This window comes from Bombus impatiens, unplaced genomic scaffold (genome assembly GCF_000188095.3).
Source record: "Bombus impatiens unplaced genomic scaffold, BIMP_2.2 scf_0248, whole genome shotgun sequence".
Classification (NCBI taxonomy): domain Eukaryota; kingdom Metazoa; phylum Arthropoda; class Insecta; order Hymenoptera; family Apidae; genus Bombus; species Bombus impatiens.
Genome location: NT_176667.1, coordinates 1407074 through 1426401, shown reverse-complemented (window position 1 = coordinate 1426401; position 19328 = coordinate 1407074). Strand labels below are relative to the sequence as shown.

General features: G+C 46.0%; 5 protein-coding genes and 1 pseudogene across 6 annotated transcripts in view; 3 read left to right on the top strand and 3 right to left on the bottom strand.

Moving 5' to 3' along the window:
* The first annotated feature begins 1250 nt into the window (after positions 1-1250).
* LOC105680591 lies at positions 1251-2465 on the top strand. The gene is made up of 2 exons (XM_024366829.2): positions 1251-1427; positions 1857-2465. Exons 1-2 carry the CDS (start codon positions 1251-1253, stop codon positions 2067-2069), a joined length of 390 nt encoding a protein of 129 aa, XP_024222597.1. The 3' UTR covers positions 2070-2465.
* A 147-nt stretch (positions 2466-2612) lies between these two features.
* Positions 2613-7838, top strand: LOC100740336 (tubulin beta-1 chain). The gene is made up of 2 exons (XM_012384214.3): positions 2613-2802; positions 6190-7838. Exons 1-2 carry the CDS (start codon positions 2746-2748, stop codon positions 7474-7476), a joined length of 1344 nt encoding a protein of 447 aa, XP_012239637.1. The 5' UTR covers positions 2613-2745; the 3' UTR covers positions 7477-7838.
* Positions 7839-10213: 2375 nt separating this feature from the next.
* Positions 10214-14616, top strand: LOC100750115 (tubulin beta chain-like). 2 transcript variants are annotated; one of them, XM_003488532.4, is made up of 3 exons: positions 10214-10713; positions 12115-12223; positions 12847-14616. In XM_003488532.4, the coding sequence occupies exons 1-3, from the start codon at positions 10657-10659 to the stop codon at positions 14046-14048; spliced, it is 1368 nt and encodes a 455-aa protein (XP_003488580.1). In that variant the 5' UTR covers positions 10214-10656; the 3' UTR covers positions 14049-14616. The 2 variants fall into 2 exon arrangements, with proteins under 2 accessions (XP_003488580.1, XP_033176041.1); XM_033320150.1 differs by lacking the exon at positions 12115-12223 and having other exon boundaries at positions 10574-10713.
* An 80-nt stretch (positions 14617-14696) lies between these two features.
* Positions 14697-16602, bottom strand: LOC100740093 (annotated as a pseudogene).
* A 115-nt stretch (positions 16603-16717) lies between these two features.
* LOC100740214 (tubulin beta chain-like) lies at positions 16718-19108 on the bottom strand. Its single transcript, XM_012384215.3, has 2 exons — positions 18616-19108; positions 16718-18420 (listed from the first exon to the last, which is right to left on the bottom strand). Exons 1-2 carry the CDS (start codon positions 18670-18672, stop codon positions 17143-17145), a joined length of 1335 nt encoding a protein of 444 aa, XP_012239638.1. The 5' UTR covers positions 18673-19108; the 3' UTR covers positions 16718-17142.
* LOC100749996 (organic cation transporter 1-like) overlaps positions 18968-19328 on the bottom strand; it is a 6008-nt gene continuing 5647 nt past the window's right edge. Inside the window, 1 exon segment of the mRNA XM_012384212.3 lies at positions 18968-19328. This exon segment is cut by the window's right edge and continues 31 nt beyond it. Within this exon segment, the coding sequence (XP_012239635.1) occupies positions 19189-19328 (140 nt within the window). The 3' untranslated portion in view covers positions 18968-19188.

The following is a 19328-nucleotide window of genomic DNA, read 5'->3' as shown; positions in this document are numbered from 1 at the left end:
ACTCGGTTCTCCCGAGTCGTCTTCGTCGTTCTTATCATCGATGATATATTATCTTCGAAACGCATGAACGACGCGTAAAACCGTTTTCGTTTGTTCATCCGATCGACAATTAAAATATGTACATCGGTCGATTCGACAAAGTAGAGTATTAGTCGTTACCTTAGAATTTTACTCTTTTTTACTCTTTTACTCTTACGTCACTTCATCTACTATCGTAATCTCCAATTGTTCGTTTCAAGAGTATAAACAATATGATGCAGCTTATATAGAAAAAGGGGATGCATCTAACGATAAGTACGTTGCTGAAGCTCGATAGCATGGTGACTCATAGTCACCCCTTGTCACATTGCGTACAAAATATCGCGACTGTCATTATCAGCAAAGGACATCATTTGTGATTTACTTGCACGATACCGCTGTTTCCTTAATAAAAAAAATTTACTATTTCGCTGAATGTCTATTTGCATTATATCCTGTATAGTATACTATGTTTTGTATTTGAAGCATCTGTCAACAGCGACTGTCCACGACAACGAAATTCGATTAGGATAATTGTGACTCACCCTTATCATATACAAAATAGAGTATTTCGATAAGCGATATCTAAATGAGACGAATCGATTACGAGCAAGTATATCTATTCGAACAAACGCATCAGGCTAAAAGGAATAAAGTGGAATAAGTAAGAAGCGGAAAGAATGTTGAAATTTCTTTTTCATCGACATAGGAAAGTACACGTGGACTACTCGTTTTTGTTTCGTCTAAATTAGATGTGATGTCAGCGAGCGTTCCTGCTCGCGGATTCGTTTAATCGTACGACTAACGAAGGACAATCAGATTGGAGTACCGCTGTATCGCATCGGCCTTATTCTCTCGAATCGACCTCGTGACACATAATCGGCTTTTATTCATGCATAGTATCGTACTTACATACTTGCACGACCCTTCTTTGCTAGCGAAAGTTTTTCGTTGACGAGATAGGCCAAGTCTGACCGATGACCGGTGTATTCTACTACATTTTCGTTCCTCGCGGTATGTAGTAGCGCACATCCAAAAACAACGACGAAAGACGATCGACTCCCGATAGAGAGAATACGTTTTCCGATTAACGAGAGAGTAGAAACGAGAAACTCGTTGGACGAAAAGTTACTACGTTAGAGCGTATACGAACAACCAGAGCATTCTTCGATCCTGTCGGTTTGAATTTACCTTGATAATAAATATGATCCCCCGTTATTGGCAGGTCCGTTATGTTCGCGTACTGTGACGCGCGTCTATCAATGCGAGACAGTGTTTGCGCGTACTCTCAAGCAAGTACGTGCGAGCGAATACACGATACACATACACCGAGATGCGCGGGCGTGTACACTATCATGGTTGAATTTTTTCCTTCGAAACGAAGAGCGAGTGATCCATACATGGTAACGGTGAGAAGACTGGCTTACGCGTTGCAACGCGTAACCCACCCTACCTGCTCTCCTGTCGCCACTCGTTCGCCTTCCGTTCTTCTCTCCTGCTTGTAAAGTTACATACTTCCATAACATTCTATATGCACGTATACACACATTTACTTTCGTCTACTTTTTATGCGTAACTCTACTTATATATCGAGCATATAGTTGATTAATAAACTTTCGCATGTACGATACAACTGACTAACACTCAGAAGCGACCATGGATATCTATTATATCAAGTAATTGACGATAAGTGTCATTCGAGGAAAGATTGACGAAAACGATTACCGTCTAGTGCGAATACTTTTCGGGAAAGCCTTTCGCCAACCAGAACTAAAGCTACTTTATCGTAGCAGTAGCCTAAAGGGCGTACATACATTTTTTAAACATCTTTTTAGTAGGTCCGCAATACATACATATGTATTTGGGTGGGTGTGTACTACGCCGGTGAGTCACGTATCGACTTTTCTCCCAGCCAACTTCAGGTAATCAGGGTGGGTTTAGGACATACCCATCATTTAGCTAAGGGTGGAGGAAATACGTGTACGTTCATCGATGAGATCATCGAATATTGTACCAACGAAAAAAGAAAATTAAAAATGTTGCTAGTTTAATAAAATATCTTGATAAAATATCTTCGCATAGTACAATTTTATTTAAAAGGCAGGTATATATTTTAAGGATTAGAACACAAATTTGCGTTGAGTTTCATTTCAGTTATTTCATAATAACCGACAGTAACATCATTTATATGCAAATTACATACGTACATACGTGAAAAACTCGCAATTACATGCGTAGAATTTATCTAGCTTGGGGCTGAGAAACGGACGAACGTTCGAAAATTGTTGTTACGATAACTGAATTATAATCATGTTTGTAGCAATCGAAATGATTGCGGTTTTAAGGAGAAGGAAAATCTCGAGAGTATTAAAAAAAAAGAGGTCGCATTCGTAGGCCGACAGCGTTGGCCTGCAATTTTGGCGAATTGAAATTTTGTCAACGATCATATCCGCAGAGGCTGGAGCGCAGAATCGTATGAGAAGTTGGCAACGTTGTCGACGCTGGCTGGTGAACAGGCGGCGGGGCTTGGATATCAACCAATCAGAAACGCTGCTTGAGCCTCCCCACGTCACTCCCCGCAATCCTGCCGAAGCTTGAAAATCTGTAACGGACGCCGCTGCCTGGGCATATTCGTTTCTGGGCTCTCGTGACGAGTTAGCGTGTATCTCGTCGTTAGTTCGATTATCGCAGTAAGCTTCGAAAAAGACCAAAAAGCTACCGAGCAACATGAGGGAAATCGTCCACATTCAAGCTGGCCAGTGCGGTAACCAAATTGGCGCAAAGGTGAGTGTTTCGAATTGAAAAATATTCGAAATAATTGAATCCGTGGCCGCGTGGAAAAGGAGAACGCTTCTTTGTTCGTAGCGTCGCGTCGCGTTGTAATTGGTGCTAGTAGAATCGTGTCTTTCGTATATGTTTTATATATTTTCTGCATATCGTATAATCGTAACTATTACTATAGTCGGAACGTAGAGAAATGAAAAATTCGAATATAGTGAAAAAAAAATGCGACTCGCTTGACTCGCGCATAGATATCTTTCGAACGTTTTTCTTGCGTGCGTGTGTGTGTGTGTGTTGCTTGAAGGATCTAAAACAGGAAATGACTTAAAATTCATAAAATCTTAACGAGACCTATTTTGACGAAAGACCGTGTTACACTCGAGCTACGTGTACGTGTACCGCTGGCATGCGAAAAAACGGCAACCTCGCTCGGTCGAAGACCTGTCATGGCGACAGAACTTCGCCGGCCGGCTGGTATACTTAACGGTTTTTTTCCCGTCAGCCCGTCTCTTTTCTAACGAAGCACTGTCGTCAAGTGTTTCAAATATACATTCCTTAACTATTCTGCCTCTCTCATTTATCGTAAATGTCAATGCACTTTTCAAGAGAAAATGCTGAAAACCGGTATCCATTAAAAAATTTGTACATAAATGTTTTACTTAGCCCTTTGAGCATGGGCGTGGTCTATCTCCGGCGCCGGGATACACCGGTTGATGCGGCAACGGAATCGAACCCGCGGTTGCGCGCGCAATCGTTCTCCTCTCCTCTCCTCGCTCTATCTCTTTCTCCCATCGACGTTCTCTCTAGTGCTCACGCATACATACATGCATACATGCACAGCAGGCACATACACAACATATCAGTATGTAAATTCTTCGTTCACATCTTTCCGTTTTTTACAAGTTCCATACAAAATTCATTTTCACGCTTTCGAACGTCATAGTTATCTCGTTTATACTAAAAAATATTTTATATTATTTTTTATAAAATCAAATCCTATCTGTGCTGCAAATAACTTGCTACAGGATGCGAATAGCAATGATAAAATTGTTTATTAATTAAAAATTAATTAAAAATCCGAGTTGAAAAATGTAACGTAAAATGAATTTACATACTGAGATTACGTTATGTAATATGGATACATATATATACGATATAACTATTATAACAATTTACTTGTGAAAAAAGCGGACACGTAGCAAGTAATGCAGTTGTAGTTTACGCTCTCATAGTTTTCAAGGTTGTTTCATTGGGTCAACGTCCGTTTCCTAAATTACCCACTTCGATCCGTAATATTATATCCTTAATATCGATTTTTTAACGAAAATGTTTTCTTGTAAATGTTCTATGCGGATTATGATCTCTGTAGCGTGATTTACCAACCACTCAACAATTGTGCAACAGTTACAATTACCCATTTAGGGATCTTGGTAATCCAAGGACATCGTGTATTACGTAGTACGGTGAAACGTTTCCAAATACAGAAAGAAGCTATCCTTTCGCCATTTTCTTTTGCGTTACCTCGCTCGGTTTTAAATTATTTTATGTTGGCAACAACAGACTGGTGTCTGGTAGTAACCCAGGTATATCGATCCTCTCTCAGACTATATATTCTTTGGCCGCCATTTTGTGCAACTTCGTTCGTACATTAAAAAATCAACGTTCGATCAATAATAATAATCGTCCCTATGGCGCACATGCGAAAAATTTTTACTTTGTTCAGATCTTCCAAAAATATGGGGAAAGATAATTATTAAATAAATTAAAACATTTAGATATATTATATTCTATATTCTATATAAATCAACGATGGTATCACTTTACCGATTGCACAACTATTTTTTTTATCATAATTTATGACGCTAGGTTATTTTTGTTCCCCTTTAATCTTTACGAACATACTAAATATATAAGAACTGTCGTAATTCAGTTGATTATGGCTCGACGTGTTACATGTATGTACAACGTCATGATAAATATCTCGACTTCCGAAATACATATGTATGTATATGTACAAAATGAAATGAATAGATCTCGGAAGGGAGCAAGGGAGAAGCCAGAGTGCATACATAAATCGAGTGTACCGCCTTATGATAATTAGACAAGATTGGTATTGCAGTCATCATTTCTATATATAGCGATGACATTGGTGACTCATCTTACTACGACATTGTACATATATCGCGTGTATAATATGTCGCCGGTAGTGGGAGATAGTAAGATTATGCGTGGACAGTGTTCACTTCCTATTAATGACGATCATATATGATTACGTTGGTTAAATAAATCTACGTGGGACATTATAGTTTCCGTAGATGTATTATAGTTAACATTACAGCGATACCAATCGGCGGATGCTTGCATTAACATTAGTGTTATTTCAAAATATTTAACCAGGAATTATTGCATGATCGTAAATTGGAATAACTAGAAAGAAGCGAGAGGGGATGTAAGATATAAGCAGTTTGAAGGTGACGCCAATTTAACGTAGAAACATTACCGACCTATGATAACGTTCTACGACATATCGTATCAACGATATAATTTTCTAATAATTTCGTATATCATGAACTTGTGCGTTACATGCTATACATATATATTCGTACATATTATCTGTTATTCTACGCGCTATATCGATTATTGGATAATACCTTCTATTCCGTATCCGGTGATATAACTTCTATCTTCGACGTTTCACAATAGAATATTTGTCCACATCATTGGTTGGTATTTCAAGAATGCATCGATTTCCAGAAATATACTGCTGCTGCAAGGTCTTTGAACTACGGTTAGGAGAGGTTGCGTGCACAGCAGTCGTGTGTTAACTAGTAGAGAAGGCGCACGATTGCGCCTTGCATTTGTTCGTTGCATGCTATCCATATTTCGCATTCGTCCACGTTTAGAAGCAATTAATTGCCAACGGTTGTAGACCAATGATCATCTCTCTAGATTCGAGTAAAATGCGCGTATATAAATTAATTAATCTTCACTGGTGAGGCCGGTTCCAATGATTCGTTAGCAGCATTGGAATAGAAAGAAAAATGCACGCGCGTGTGTACATGTAGTATAGGTAAGAAGAAGAGAAGAAAAAAAAAACGAAAAGAAGAAACTTCCATCCTGGCTGCGCCTTAATGACCGCTTGTATTACGATTAATTACACGCGAGCTATTTGCCGGCGAGGTCGTTGAACCGTTCTTCTCGGTCGATAATACGGAAGACTGAAACGGATGCAGGGGTAATCGTGAGGAGAAAGCATCGACTAGCACCAAGTACGATTTCTTTCTCGAGTATACGCGCACGCGTTCTTTCGTGTCTAGCATTTAAAACGCGAAGAATCGTTAAATCGTGTAACTGATTTTTAACAAATACGAATTATCTTATTTGTTACAGTTTTGGGAAATTATCAGCGACGAGCATGGTATCGACCCAACCGGTACTTACCACGGTGACTCCGACCTTCAGTTGGAGAGAATCAACGTATACTACAATGAAGCGTCCGGTGGTAAATACGTACCACGTGCCATCCTCGTTGATTTGGAGCCAGGCACGATGGATTCCGTTCGCTCGGGACCTTTCGGACAAATATTCAGACCAGACAACTTCGTATTTGGGCAGTCCGGAGCTGGTAACAACTGGGCGAAAGGCCATTACACCGAGGGTGCCGAGCTGGTAGACTCGGTCCTCGATGTAGTCAGAAAAGAAGCCGAAAGCTGCGATTGCTTGCAAGGTTTCCAACTGACTCACTCTTTGGGCGGTGGTACTGGATCCGGCATGGGAACGCTGCTCATTTCGAAAATTCGCGAAGAATACCCCGATAGAATCATGAACACATACTCGGTCGTACCGTCTCCCAAGGTATCAGATACCGTCGTAGAACCGTACAACGCAACACTTTCCGTACATCAACTGGTAGAGAACACGGATGAAACTTACTGTATCGACAACGAGGCCCTTTACGATATTTGCTTCCGCACTCTGAAATTATCTACGCCCACCTACGGTGATTTGAATCATCTCGTCTCCCTCACGATGTCCGGTGTCACCACTTGCCTAAGGTTCCCTGGTCAGTTGAACGCTGATCTGAGGAAACTCGCCGTAAATATGGTACCGTTCCCCCGTCTCCATTTCTTCATGCCAGGATTCGCACCACTCACCTCCCGTGGCAGCCAACAATACAGAGCTCTCTCTGTACCCGAACTCACTCAACAGATGTTCGATGCAAAGAACATGATGGCGGCATGCGATCCCAGGCATGGAAGATATCTCACAGTAGCAGCAATTTTCCGTGGCAGAATGTCGATGAAGGAAGTCGACGAGCAAATGCTCAACATTCAAAACAAGAACAGCTCCTACTTCGTCGAATGGATCCCGAACAACGTGAAGACAGCCGTCTGCGACATCCCACCTCGCGGCTTGAAGATGTCCGCCACCTTTATCGGCAACTCGACGGCTATCCAGGAGTTGTTCAAGAGAATCTCCGAACAATTCACCGCTATGTTCAGGAGAAAAGCTTTCCTTCATTGGTACACCGGCGAGGGTATGGACGAGATGGAATTCACCGAAGCCGAGTCGAACATGAACGATCTGGTTTCGGAGTATCAGCAATACCAAGAAGCCACCGCGGACGAGGATGCGGAATTCGACGAGGAACAGGAAGCGGAAGTCGACGAAAATTAAACACGTACTCCCTACTTTACTCTACTCTATCTACCATTCATCCCCCCATCCTTGTCCTTTTCGCTCTCGTACTGCTTCTTAACTCTGCGTTCATTTCTCTTTCTTTTTTCCCCTATTCCGACTCCTTTTTTTTTATTTCCTTTTTACAGTCTGTTCAGGCGCGCTTTTTTCATCAGTACCACCACTACACATACACATACTCCTCGCATTCTTTGAATAATTCGATCATAAAAATCCTTTTTTATCGTCTTTTTTTCTATACCATTTATTTGGATTATGTAGTTTGCGAGGCGCGTCTTTGTATTCAGTGTATAACCGCTGTTGCGGCCAGCATCATCTTTGAATAAATTATTATCATATAAGTGTACGTTTTTATAAGAATCCCTTATTATTTTCGTACTATTCTTATCGTGTTCGACGATTCATCCTTTGTATTTATAAAATTACATTGTAGGCATATGTTTATTTATATTTGTGCTCTTCATCTATTAACTTTTATACTATGACAAAGATCTGAATAAAGTAGATCATTAATTAAAGAAGTACTAAGAGAGGTATCGTAATTAATATCCAGTTAACTTCGAAATCAGTTGGTTTCGCCTAAAAGAAGGGAGAAAGCTACACAATTTTATGCGTACCGTGTTGAAATTGAAATCGGAACAAGGTAGAAATTTGCTTCGATATACATTATTTTCAGATCATTGGAGAAATGATCTTTAGATATTCTATGCAACATCTGCAAGTACGTACGTACTTAAGTACTTGCGGTATAACGTAGAAATCGTAGGACGTCGTTAACAGTATTAGTGAAAATATCAGATGGTGTCGCCATCTGTTGAAACGAAACGATTGTCATAATCGTCAAACGATTGGAACGACCTCTATCCCGATATTTTTATTTACGGATGCGGTACCTATTAACCACAAAAAGGAAATCGACGTCAACCACAAAGGAAATGTTCGTATATATCTGCTCAAGCAGTATATCCTAAATAGCAATTTGTCGCGTATAAATTTTAGAGGAATTATATCGTAGACTACGAGTAATTGATTACAGGAAACTCGATAGAAAGACGTATAGGTACGTGTACATACGGCGACTTGCGAGCATTTTGACGTCTTCGCGATATTAAATACTTCCGAATCGTTACAAATGATCATGTTTCTCTGCACAATTTTCTAGCTTTTTTAAACAGGAAGTAATTAATCGCGAACAGGAGATAGAAAAATTGGAAGATTCGAAATTTTCTGGAATCATACTTCGAATGTAAAGTTTCTAATTTACACGTAGGGGATAGGATAAATTTAACGTGCATTTAAGAGTCTCGCTAGCCGACTAACGGATTAACACAGTTAAGTAAATGGAATCGGAGCACCGTATCTCTCGGCGGTGCACCACCTCCGTACTGCTCATCGACATAAACATAGCGGCGAAATTTGACTCGCGATCTCAAGATCGTGAGATCTCCAGATCTTTCCGTTTCATGATTTTTTAAGATATAACTGATCGATACGACGCGAGGGTTCAGGAATCGATCGTTGCGTTATAGTTTTTAATAAAGACGTCGACAGCGACGCTGAAATCGCTGGAAAAGCGACGGAAGAACGCGTATCGTCCGTACGTGGAGGTAAATTTTCTTGGACTAATTGTAAGGCGGCAGACAACGACCTCACGGAATAGAAGGTATGACTCATCGTCCGGCTATACGAAGCGGCGTAGCGCGATGTCTCGCTTCGTGAATTCGACCAAACTCGAGACGGTGGTTACCAATTACCGCAACTCGTGTTCCATTCTATCCTCGATTTCAGCGACGTACCCTGCTCTGATTTATCGTATCTAGATATTATTCGATCGAAGATACAGTTCGTTGTCGTTATGAAACGTCCGTTACGCGTGCGTAGGACAGGGACAGGATGGCGGAACAGAGGAAGATAGGGATAACCTTTACTGCCTCTCGAATCGATACATATCGATTTGTGCTATTAAAAATCGGCACGCTTCAAACGATACTGGAAAATAACTAAAATTGGCGAGGAACGGACGTACAGTGGAACATAAAGAGGAACAAGGTCGATGGCACGAGTCGGGGATGAAGAACACAGGGAGCGAGTTACAATAATAGAAAAAGGGATTTTACAGCGGCAGGGGATCGTGCAACGATAGTAAGCGCAGCTGGAGACTAGCAACGCGACTATCGTGTCCCTTTCAACGGGAATAACAACGAAGAACGACGAGTGGCGCACCACGTTTTACGAGTGACTCACGAGACGAATGCACTCCCAGTCTCATTTAGCTCTTGCCGGTTGCTTTCCTTCTTTTTCTCGTTTTTTTTTTTCACTTCCTCCTTTTGTTTAAACGATATCGAAAGAACGCATGAAATTCGGGCGATGAGCCCACGTAAATTCGAACGAAGGTTATCGAACAATTTCCGCAAAATATAGCGCACAGTGGCGAAAGACATTCTCGCGATCGAGTTACATTTCCGCTGGATGCGCTTTGAGTCCATCGAACCGGATATCCTGCTGTTCTCGGCTCCCCAGTGGACGGTACTTTTTTTCGAGCGTGCAAACGAACCATCGTTGCACGAAGCCCCGTCTAGGCTCGCGAAAGCATCGATCGGAGGTCGATCGGATCGCGTGGCTCGAAAACGTGGAAAGACGAACGAAACGTTAGAAGAGAAAGAGAAGAGAAAATGTTCGGGGGACCGGAGGGTTAGTAGCCGGGAGTCGAACGCGATCGAGCCGACGAGTTATCGTCCTGTGGAGGCTGTCGGTCGGCACGTCGCGTCGGCTGGTCGACTCATGCGACGTACCACGCCGGTTGGAGAATCTTCTCCCCCTCCGTGTGGTCCGTGCTGCCAGGCTAGAAGCGCATCGCGTAACCGAGTGGAGAGTCGACCTCAGGACACCGACACGAGCACGTTTCCTCGTCAGTTTCGTTCCGCAGGCTCCACTCCACTGGTGCACTCCTGCGCGACACTCGTCCGTACTCGGTTCGCTGCACACGTTCTCTTGCAACGCACGCCACATACCGACGACGTTTCTTCGCTGTGAGTCTATTCTCTCTCGCTTCGACCCTTCTCGATATTCCAAGGATATCAATCAGCGGAGCCGTACGCTTAGCCGGCGCACCTATCTTCTCGGTTCGCAAAGGGAACGCGGAGAAAGGCCAGTTTCGAAATGAGGGAAATCGTGCATCTGCAGGCTGGACAATGCGGAAACCAGATCGGTGCAAAGGTAGGTCCACTTTACTACAAGGTGATTCTCTCGCTGGAGACTGCAAAAGGATAAGTGGTCGTTGGCCCGTGCGCATACGTTAGAACTGAAAATAAGATTGCAAGCGAATCACGCGTATACGATACGAGCGATACCTTCGACGTCGGGAGAATGCCCGATCTGCGGCTTCTCTTTTTAAGAATCTTAACGAGAAGATCACCCTGTATCACTAATTCGCTAGTTCGCCGATCTACGATATACTCGTTCCTTTGTTTCCTTCGGAATTTCTCTGCAATCGACCAATTCTTCCGTCCTTCTCGCAACTTTTCTTTTTACGAGTCGATACTAAACGAACATGTTCCCTCCTGCTCCTCCTCCTCCACCTCCTCTTTTCTCTTTATCCGTCTTCCTCTCTCTCTCTTCTTATTCTCCGAACACTCGGGCCGAGCTCTTAATCGAATTAAAGATAAGGCGTCGGCGGTGGCAACAACGCGACACGACAACGGTGAGCAATGAGATGGAATTTGAAGTGTCTCCTACTCCAATCTGTTCGCGACAAAGGGCCATTCGCTTCGCTGACGCTCGAGAACCGAGCGCAAGCGTTTCGACCGTCCCCCGGAGATCGTTCGTCCTCTGTCGTCGCTTAATTGAGAAATTCGAGGGAATAGGTAGAATTCTCCTTTGGAAAAGTATCCGCGATACGTAAATGTACGAAGCAGCGGAACCCATAGATGGTGCGCCCTTTTCATTTTCTTTGTCTCTTTACGAACGAGTTAAAATCATGTTCCGCCCTCGATGTTTGGGACGACCACGAAACTCCGCCATGTGGAAAACGACCGGCTGATCGGTCGACTGTAAATCGCATCTAGAACAAAAAAGACTGGTTCGGGCGATCGGAAAGAAAGGCGGAGCGTAACGAGCGCGATCCTAATTGCCGGCAATTACCGTACCGATAATTAAGCGTTGCGCGACTTTAACATAGCGCAGTTGAGTCGCGCGAAACGAAAACGCGAACGAAACGGATCGTACCTATCTTTGTCGTTGTCGCTGCCGCCGCGCCGTCCAGAGAATCACGATGTATAGATGCTATTAATAGAAGCGAGAGAAAATAGCGAGGGCGAGACAAATGGAGAACGTAGAGCAAGGGAAGCTATGCTCGATGAGTTTACTCCGAGTTGGCAGCAGAGTCGCCATTAATTTCCTGTATATTCGTTTTTAGACGAGCCGTGCGCTTTTCTCGTTGTCTATCCTGTAGCGAAGTAGCTTTCGCTCTGTTGTTACGTTCAGTGTACCGTAAAAGAGAAGAGAAACAGAGACGAATAGAGGGTAAAGGATGATGACGAGACAAACGAGCGACTAGCGTTAGAATTTCCGACGTTTGCCGATAAATTTCTCTTACACGCGTCGTTACTTACGTTATAGTTCTGGGAAGTAATCTCCGAGGAACATGGCATCGACCAATCGGGCATCTATCACGGAGACAGCGATTTGCAATTGGAGCGAATTTCCGTCTACTATAACGAAGCTTCTGGTAAGACAAATTTTCTCTTATCTTTCCTTTTTTTTTTTCTCTTGCTCGTTGAGAGAGAGAGAGAGACAGAGAGAGAGAGAGAGGCGACGAACCCTTTGAAACACGAAGCGCGAAACTCGTTCTCGGAAGGCCGCGGTCGAGCAGAAGAAAGCGCTCGATCGGGGTTCGCGAATTTCGCGCGCTCTAAAATAGAAACGCGGTTGCTGCGACATGGTGGAACGTAGGAAAAAACGAACGACAAAGGCGAACGCGCGTTCTGCGACGAAAATAGCCGCTTTGTCCGTTCGCCACCCTTGGCTTTCGACATCCTGGACGTGAAAGATCGGACGAACCCATGCTCGATCCAACCGTGGAAAATAGCGTATAATTAAGTAGCGTACGATTCGAAAACGGCGCACTGCGCGTTTCCGTCGACCATTTAAAGTACGAGTTAGCCGCGACGTTGCTTTCGGTGGAATGACAATCGACGTTTCGAAGCTGTTTAGTATGAAGGACGATACACGCGGCGCATTGGTTTCGGAAGGCAGGAGCGCGTGTCCGGCTCGTTTTTCCATTTATGGATCGAAACCGAAACCGAAACGGAAGCGTTCTTTTATCCACCGTGTTATCACGTATTGTTGCAGTGGCGACCTCGACGAATGGAGGAAAGTACGTGCCGAGGGCCATTCTCCTGGACCTGGAGCCAGGAACAATGGACGCCGTTCGATCAGGAGCGTACGGGAAGCTGTTCCGGCCGGACAATTTCGTGTTCGGTCAGTCCGGAGCGGGCAACAACTGGGCAAAGGGACACTACACCGAGGGTGCTGAATTGGTCGACTCGGTGTTGGACGTGGTCAGGAAAGAGTGCGAGAATTGCGACTGCCTGCAGGGCTTTCAGCTGACTCACTCTCTCGGTGGCGGCACCGGATCCGGTATGGGGACGCTGCTCATCTCCAAGATTCGCGAGGAATACCCGGATCGAATCATGAACACGTACTCGGTGATGCCGTCGCCGAAAGTGTCGGACACGGTGGTGGAGCCGTACAACGCTACCCTGTCGGTTCATCAACTGGTCGAGAATACCGACGAGACCTACTGTATCGATAACGAGGCGCTCTACGACATCTGCTTCCGCACCTTGAAGGTCTCGAATCCTAGCTACGGCGATTTGAATCATCTGGTCTCGTTGACCATGTCGGGCGTGACAACTTGCCTCAGGTTTCCCGGACAGCTGAACGCCGATTTGCGAAAGCTCGCGGTCAACATGGTTCCGTTTCCACGTCTGCACTTTTTCATGCCTGGCTTTGCTCCGTTAACCTCTAGATCCATGCAACAGTATTCCGCCCTGTCGGTGCCGGAGCTCACGCAGCAGATGTTCGACGCGAAGAACATGATGGCCGCCTGCGATCCCAGACACGGCCGATACTTGACGGTGGCCGCCGTGTTTCGCGGCAGAATGTCGATGAAGGAGGTGGACGAGCAAATGCTCAGCGTGCAGAACAAAAATAGCTCTTACTTCGTCGAATGGATCCCGAACAACGTGAAGACCGCCGTTTGCGACATTCCGCCCAAGGGTCTGAAAATGTCCTCGACCTTCATCGGGAACACCACCGCCATTCAGGAGCTGTTCAAGCGAATCTCCGAGCAATTCACAGCGATGTTCCGTAGAAAAGCCTTCCTGCACTGGTACACCGGCGAAGGCATGGACGAGATGGAGTTCACCGAGGCTGAGTCGAACATGAACGATTTGGTCTCCGAGTATCAACAGTACCAAGAAGCCACTGCCGAGGAAGATTTCGAAGCCGAGGAGTGCGCCGACGATTTTGAGACTTGCGATCAAGAGTAAATCGACCGCCGATCGTTTCCTCCGAAGGAACTACTTTTCCACCGAACGAGACGTTTCTCTCTTTACCCTCGTCCTTGTCCTTATCGTTGTCTTTCTCTTCTTTTCGCTTCTCTCCTCTCCTTCTCCCGTCTCCTCGTCGTCCGCTCTCTCGTTCCGTTCTCTCCCTCTGTCGCGACTTTTGTCTCGATTCGGTGGTAGCTCTCTGCGATATCTCTGTCTTTTTATACTTTTGTACGTAAAAAATACATTTTATGATCGCGGTAAGCGTTCGCCGCGACGACCGGCGAATCGAGTTGCCGTATCTCGCATCGCGACTACCGAAAAGTGAAAAAATAGCGGAAGATTTGCACGGAGAAATCATGGGGCGTCTCTGGCACGCGAACCTGCAGGATCTATCGTTCTCGAAGGATAGCGACTTTACCAAACACCAAAGTACCCGAACCAAAAATCTACTCTGTTCCGTTGCATCCACGGCAACGATATCTCGTATGCGTATTAATAGTGGCACGCGTTTTGCAATGTGTAGCGCAAGTTTGTTCCTTGCAAAAATATACGTTTTTTTCAATTATTTTTCTTTCCCCCTCGTATCGTTCCCCGTATCGTTCCCGTACCATTTCCCACGTCATCGATCGCACGCTCGAACGATCCAAGTCGACTAGACCCGTCTCTCGGTCAATCCTCGTACTCCGCCACCAGATCCTCGACGAAGCTGGTTTCCATCGTCGCTTCTTGTTGCCGTTGATACTCCGAGACGAGATCGTACATCGTCGATCGGGAGTCAAAAAATTCGGTCTCGTCCATTCCTTCGGCCGTGTACCAATGCAAATACGCCCGTTTCTTCATCATACTGTCGAACGCGTCCACCAACCTTTTGAACGGTTCCTGTATCGCCGTCGTGTTCGATACCATGCTGGCGTTCATGGCGAGTCCTCGCGGAGCGATGTCGCACATCGCGGTTTGAACGTTGTTCGGTATCCACTCGATGAAATACGGACTGTTTCTGTTTCGTATATTCGACATTTGCTCGTCGACGAGCTGCAAGCATACCAAAGCGATTGGATTTTATAAACGAAAGAGCGCGCTTCTCTCGACCGCATGAGCGCGCTATTAAACTAAAGCAGCTGCGTTTTCCGACCTTGGTCGACATTCTGCCTCTGAAGATGGCAGCCACCGTGAGGAATTTCGCCTGTCTCGGGTCGCAGCACACGAACATGCTGTTCGCGTTAAACAACTGCTGCGTCAATTCCGGTATCGAGAGCACCGTGTACGGGGCGGCGCTTCGGGAGAGGAGGGGCGCGTATGCGGGAACGAAAAAGTGGAGCCTCGGGAAGGGCACTAGGTTGATCAGTAATTTTCTCAGGTCGGTATTTAATTGGCCGGGAAATCTGAAGCAAGCCGTGATTCCCGACATGTAACTGGATACCAAGTGATTCGCGTCGCTGAACGTTGGCGTGATGATCTTCAAGACGCGCATGCAAATGTGATGCAACGCTCGATTGTCGATGCAGAACGTTTGATCGGTGTACTCGATCAATTTGCCGAGAGCGAGGATCGCGTTGTACGGTTCTACCACCACGTCCGACATCACCGGAGACGGTATCACGCTGTAAGTCTTGAGTATTCTCTCCGGATATTCCTCCTTTAGCCTGGTCATTAGCAACGCGGTCATTCCACCGCCGGTTCCGCCGCCCAGCGAATGGACTATTTGAATACCTGAATATCAAACCAGCGAGCCAAAACTAGATATGCACGATATTACGTATACGCGGCGGCGATGACGACAACGACAACGACAACGACGACGACGACGACGACGACGACTACGAACCTTGCATCAAGTCGCAAGCCTCGGCTTCCGTGCGAATCAGATCTAACGCAACGTCGGCTAATTCGGCGCCTTCGGTGTAGTAACCCTTCGCCCAATTATTCGCCGCGCCAGCCTGACCCGTCGCAAAGTTGTCCGGCTTGAACAGTTTTCCGCATGGTCCGGACATCACCGAGTCCAAGCTTCCTGGATCGAGATCGACCAGAACAGCTCTCGGAACGAATCTACCACCTAAAAAAAGTTTTATCCGTTCGGCGTCTTTTTCGTTCGTTTTTTCGACTCCTCCGAGACGATACCTGGACCTTCCACGAAATATACGTTGATCCGCTGCAGTTGGAGCTCGGAATCCCCTTGAAACATTCCGTCCATGTTCAGACCGTGCTCGTCCGAGATTACCTCCCAAAACTACGAGACAATGGTCTACCGGTTGCGTGGAATGATATCGTATACACGAAAATAGGGTTAGTAAATGCGCGCGGGCTTACCTTCGCTCCGACGTTGTTGCCACATTGGCCGATCTGCACGTGTACGATTTCCCGCATTTTCTCTACCTTCGGTTTAAGTCTACCAACGATTTGTCATCGAAGAATGTTCGTTCGATTTGGTCCGGAAAAGGAAAGGAAAGAAGGGAATAGTTTAAAACGTCACGGATCTACAGAGTCAAGTTCACTCGACCGGACCCATCGTGCGCATTCGTTTCGATTTCGAGAGATTCGAGCGCTCGCTCGACAGCGTCGCGCGCAACATCGCCAAAGATCGATACATCGATCTATATGGCGATATAATTGCAGCGCGCATGCGCAGGCGTGCGCGCCCATTCGCAACCAAATTCCATCGAAATTGTGATGCCATAAAGAATATCTATTAAACGTTCAACAAAGATAATACAACGTTTTCTAAATTACTTACAAAATATGTATACGCGTGTATTCGTGTATATGCTGTATGTATAGGTGTACGTGTACGTATTTATATAATATTATAAGGGTATCATGCGAGCATTTCTGGTGGCATGTGTGTGTGTGTACATATACATAGGTAAAAATTCATCGAAAATAACAAACGTAAAAAGGTTAATGTACAAATGAAAAATCAGCTGATCGAAAAATACGGTACAAAGGTAAGAAAGGTTTCGCTCGCGAAACTGCGTATTTCGCGGTGGTGGCGTTTGATCGAACGAACGAATGGATCGACGAGGAATTTGCGCGGTGGCTTCGAAGTGGCTGGCTTCCGAAACCGATAGAAAGTTGTCGTCTCGTTTTTCGTTCCTCATTTCTCCGTCTCTTCCTCCTCGTCGAACTCTCCGTCGTCCTCCACGGTGGCTTCTTGGTATTGCTGATATTCCGAGACCAGATCGTTCATGTTCGACTCGGCTTCGGTGAATTCCATCTCGTCCATACCCTCGCCGGTGTACCAATGAAGGAAAGCTTTTCTCCTGAACATGGCGGTGAATTGTTCGGAGATTCTCTTGAACAGCTCCTGGATAGCAGTGGAGTTGCCGATGAAGGTGGCGGACATCTTCAAGCCGCGAGGCGGAATGTCGCAAACGGCCGTTTTCACGTTGTTCGGGATCCATTCGACGAAGTAAAAGCTGTTCTTGTTTTGAATGTTGAGCATTTGCTCGTCGACCTCCTTCATCGACATTCTACCACGGAACACCGCAGCCACCGTTAGATATCGTCCGTGTCTGGGGTCGCAGGCCGCCATCATGTTCTTCGCGTCGAACATCTGTTGAGTGAGTTCCGGGACCGTCAACGCTCTGTACTGCTGGCTTCCTCTAGAGGTGAGCGGCGCGAAGCCAGGCATGAAAAAATGCAGACGCGGGAACGGAACCATGTTGACCGCCAACTTCCGCAGATCGGCGTTCAGTTGTCCGGGGAATCTGAGACAAGTAGTTACTCCCGACATCGTCGCCGACACCAGATGGTTCAAGTCCCCGTATGTCGGGGTGGACAACTTGAGCGTGCGGAAGCAAATGTCGTAGAGCGCTTCGTTGTCGATGCAGTAAGCTTGGTCGGTGTTCTCGACCAGTTGATGGACCGAAAGGGTGGCGTTGTAAGGCTCGACCACGGTGTCGGATACCTTCGGCGATGGTACCACCGAGAACGTGGTCATTATCCTGTCGGGATATTCTTCGCGGATCTTGGAGATCAAAAGAGTGCCCATACCGGAACCGGTACCACCGCCCAGCGAATGTGTCAGTTGGAAACCTTGCAAGCAGTCGCAACTCTCCGCTTCCTTTCTCACCACGTCGAGCACCGAGTCCACCAGTTCCGCGCCCTCCGTGTAATGTCCTTTCGCCCAATTGTTGCCCGCTCCGGACTGACCGAACACGAAATTATCCGGTCGAAAGATGTGTCCGAACGGGCCCGACCGCACCGAGTCCATCGTACCAGGTTCCAAATCGACAAGAATCGCGCGCGGTACGTACTTCCCACCGGATGCTTCGTTGTAGTACACGTTGATCCTTTCCAACTGCAGGTCCGAGTCTCCGTGATAGATGCCGCTCGGATCGATGCCATGCTCGTCGGAGATCACCTCCCAGAACTAATATTCGCAAAAGGGTTATCGAGCGCAAAAGCTGAAAGTCGAACGCGAACGCGAACGCGAAAGCTTAGTCGGTAGGTATTTTCATAACAGGGAGCTGGATCCTGATATACCGTACGTATGTCTTTCCGGTCGAAGAAAAAAGCCGAGATTCGTTCAACTATTCGCAAGTTTGGCGGCGGTTATGACACTAACCTTGGCACCGATTTGGTTGCCACATTGTCCAGCTTGAATGTGCACGATTTCCCTCATCTCTGTATCGCGAGGAACACGGAGGAAGAAAGGAAAAACGTCGCCGAAATTTCAACAACGACCAGATCGAAATTGCTGGAACATCCACGGAGGTGACGTTGGTGGCGGTGGTGGTGGTCCGTGATCGGTAGAACGTCCAAAGACGAGGCACAGATCCGTGACTCCTCCTCGACTCGACGATGCCCTTGTCGCTAGCACGTCCAGCGCATTTCGCGCAAACAGAAACAGACGAACGTTCGTTTCTCCTTGGCGACGCGGAATCGCGTCTAATCGCGATCCTATTCGCCATTAATTCTCATTTCTCAGTGGCACGTCGCAACGATCGTCGGAGTGGATCTCGTAACGACCAATGGAATTCACAGGAAAACGGCGAACGCAACGGAAAACGAATAAATAGTATCTGAAATATCGACAGATAGGCGCGCGCATATCTATCTATCTATCCATCTATCTAGTAGATACGCGACTGATCGTATCTACTAGAAGCGCGTGGCTTGTTCCGCCACGCTGTTCGATTCACTGCGTTCGTCTTTGTTCCACGACGATGATCAGTGGATCGTCGACGCGTTTGTCAACGGGCAGCGCGAGCTCTTTTCCTGTATCCTGTTCGATTGGGCTCGCGCGTTCGACGGACGGCGAATTCTCGGCTTCCAGGT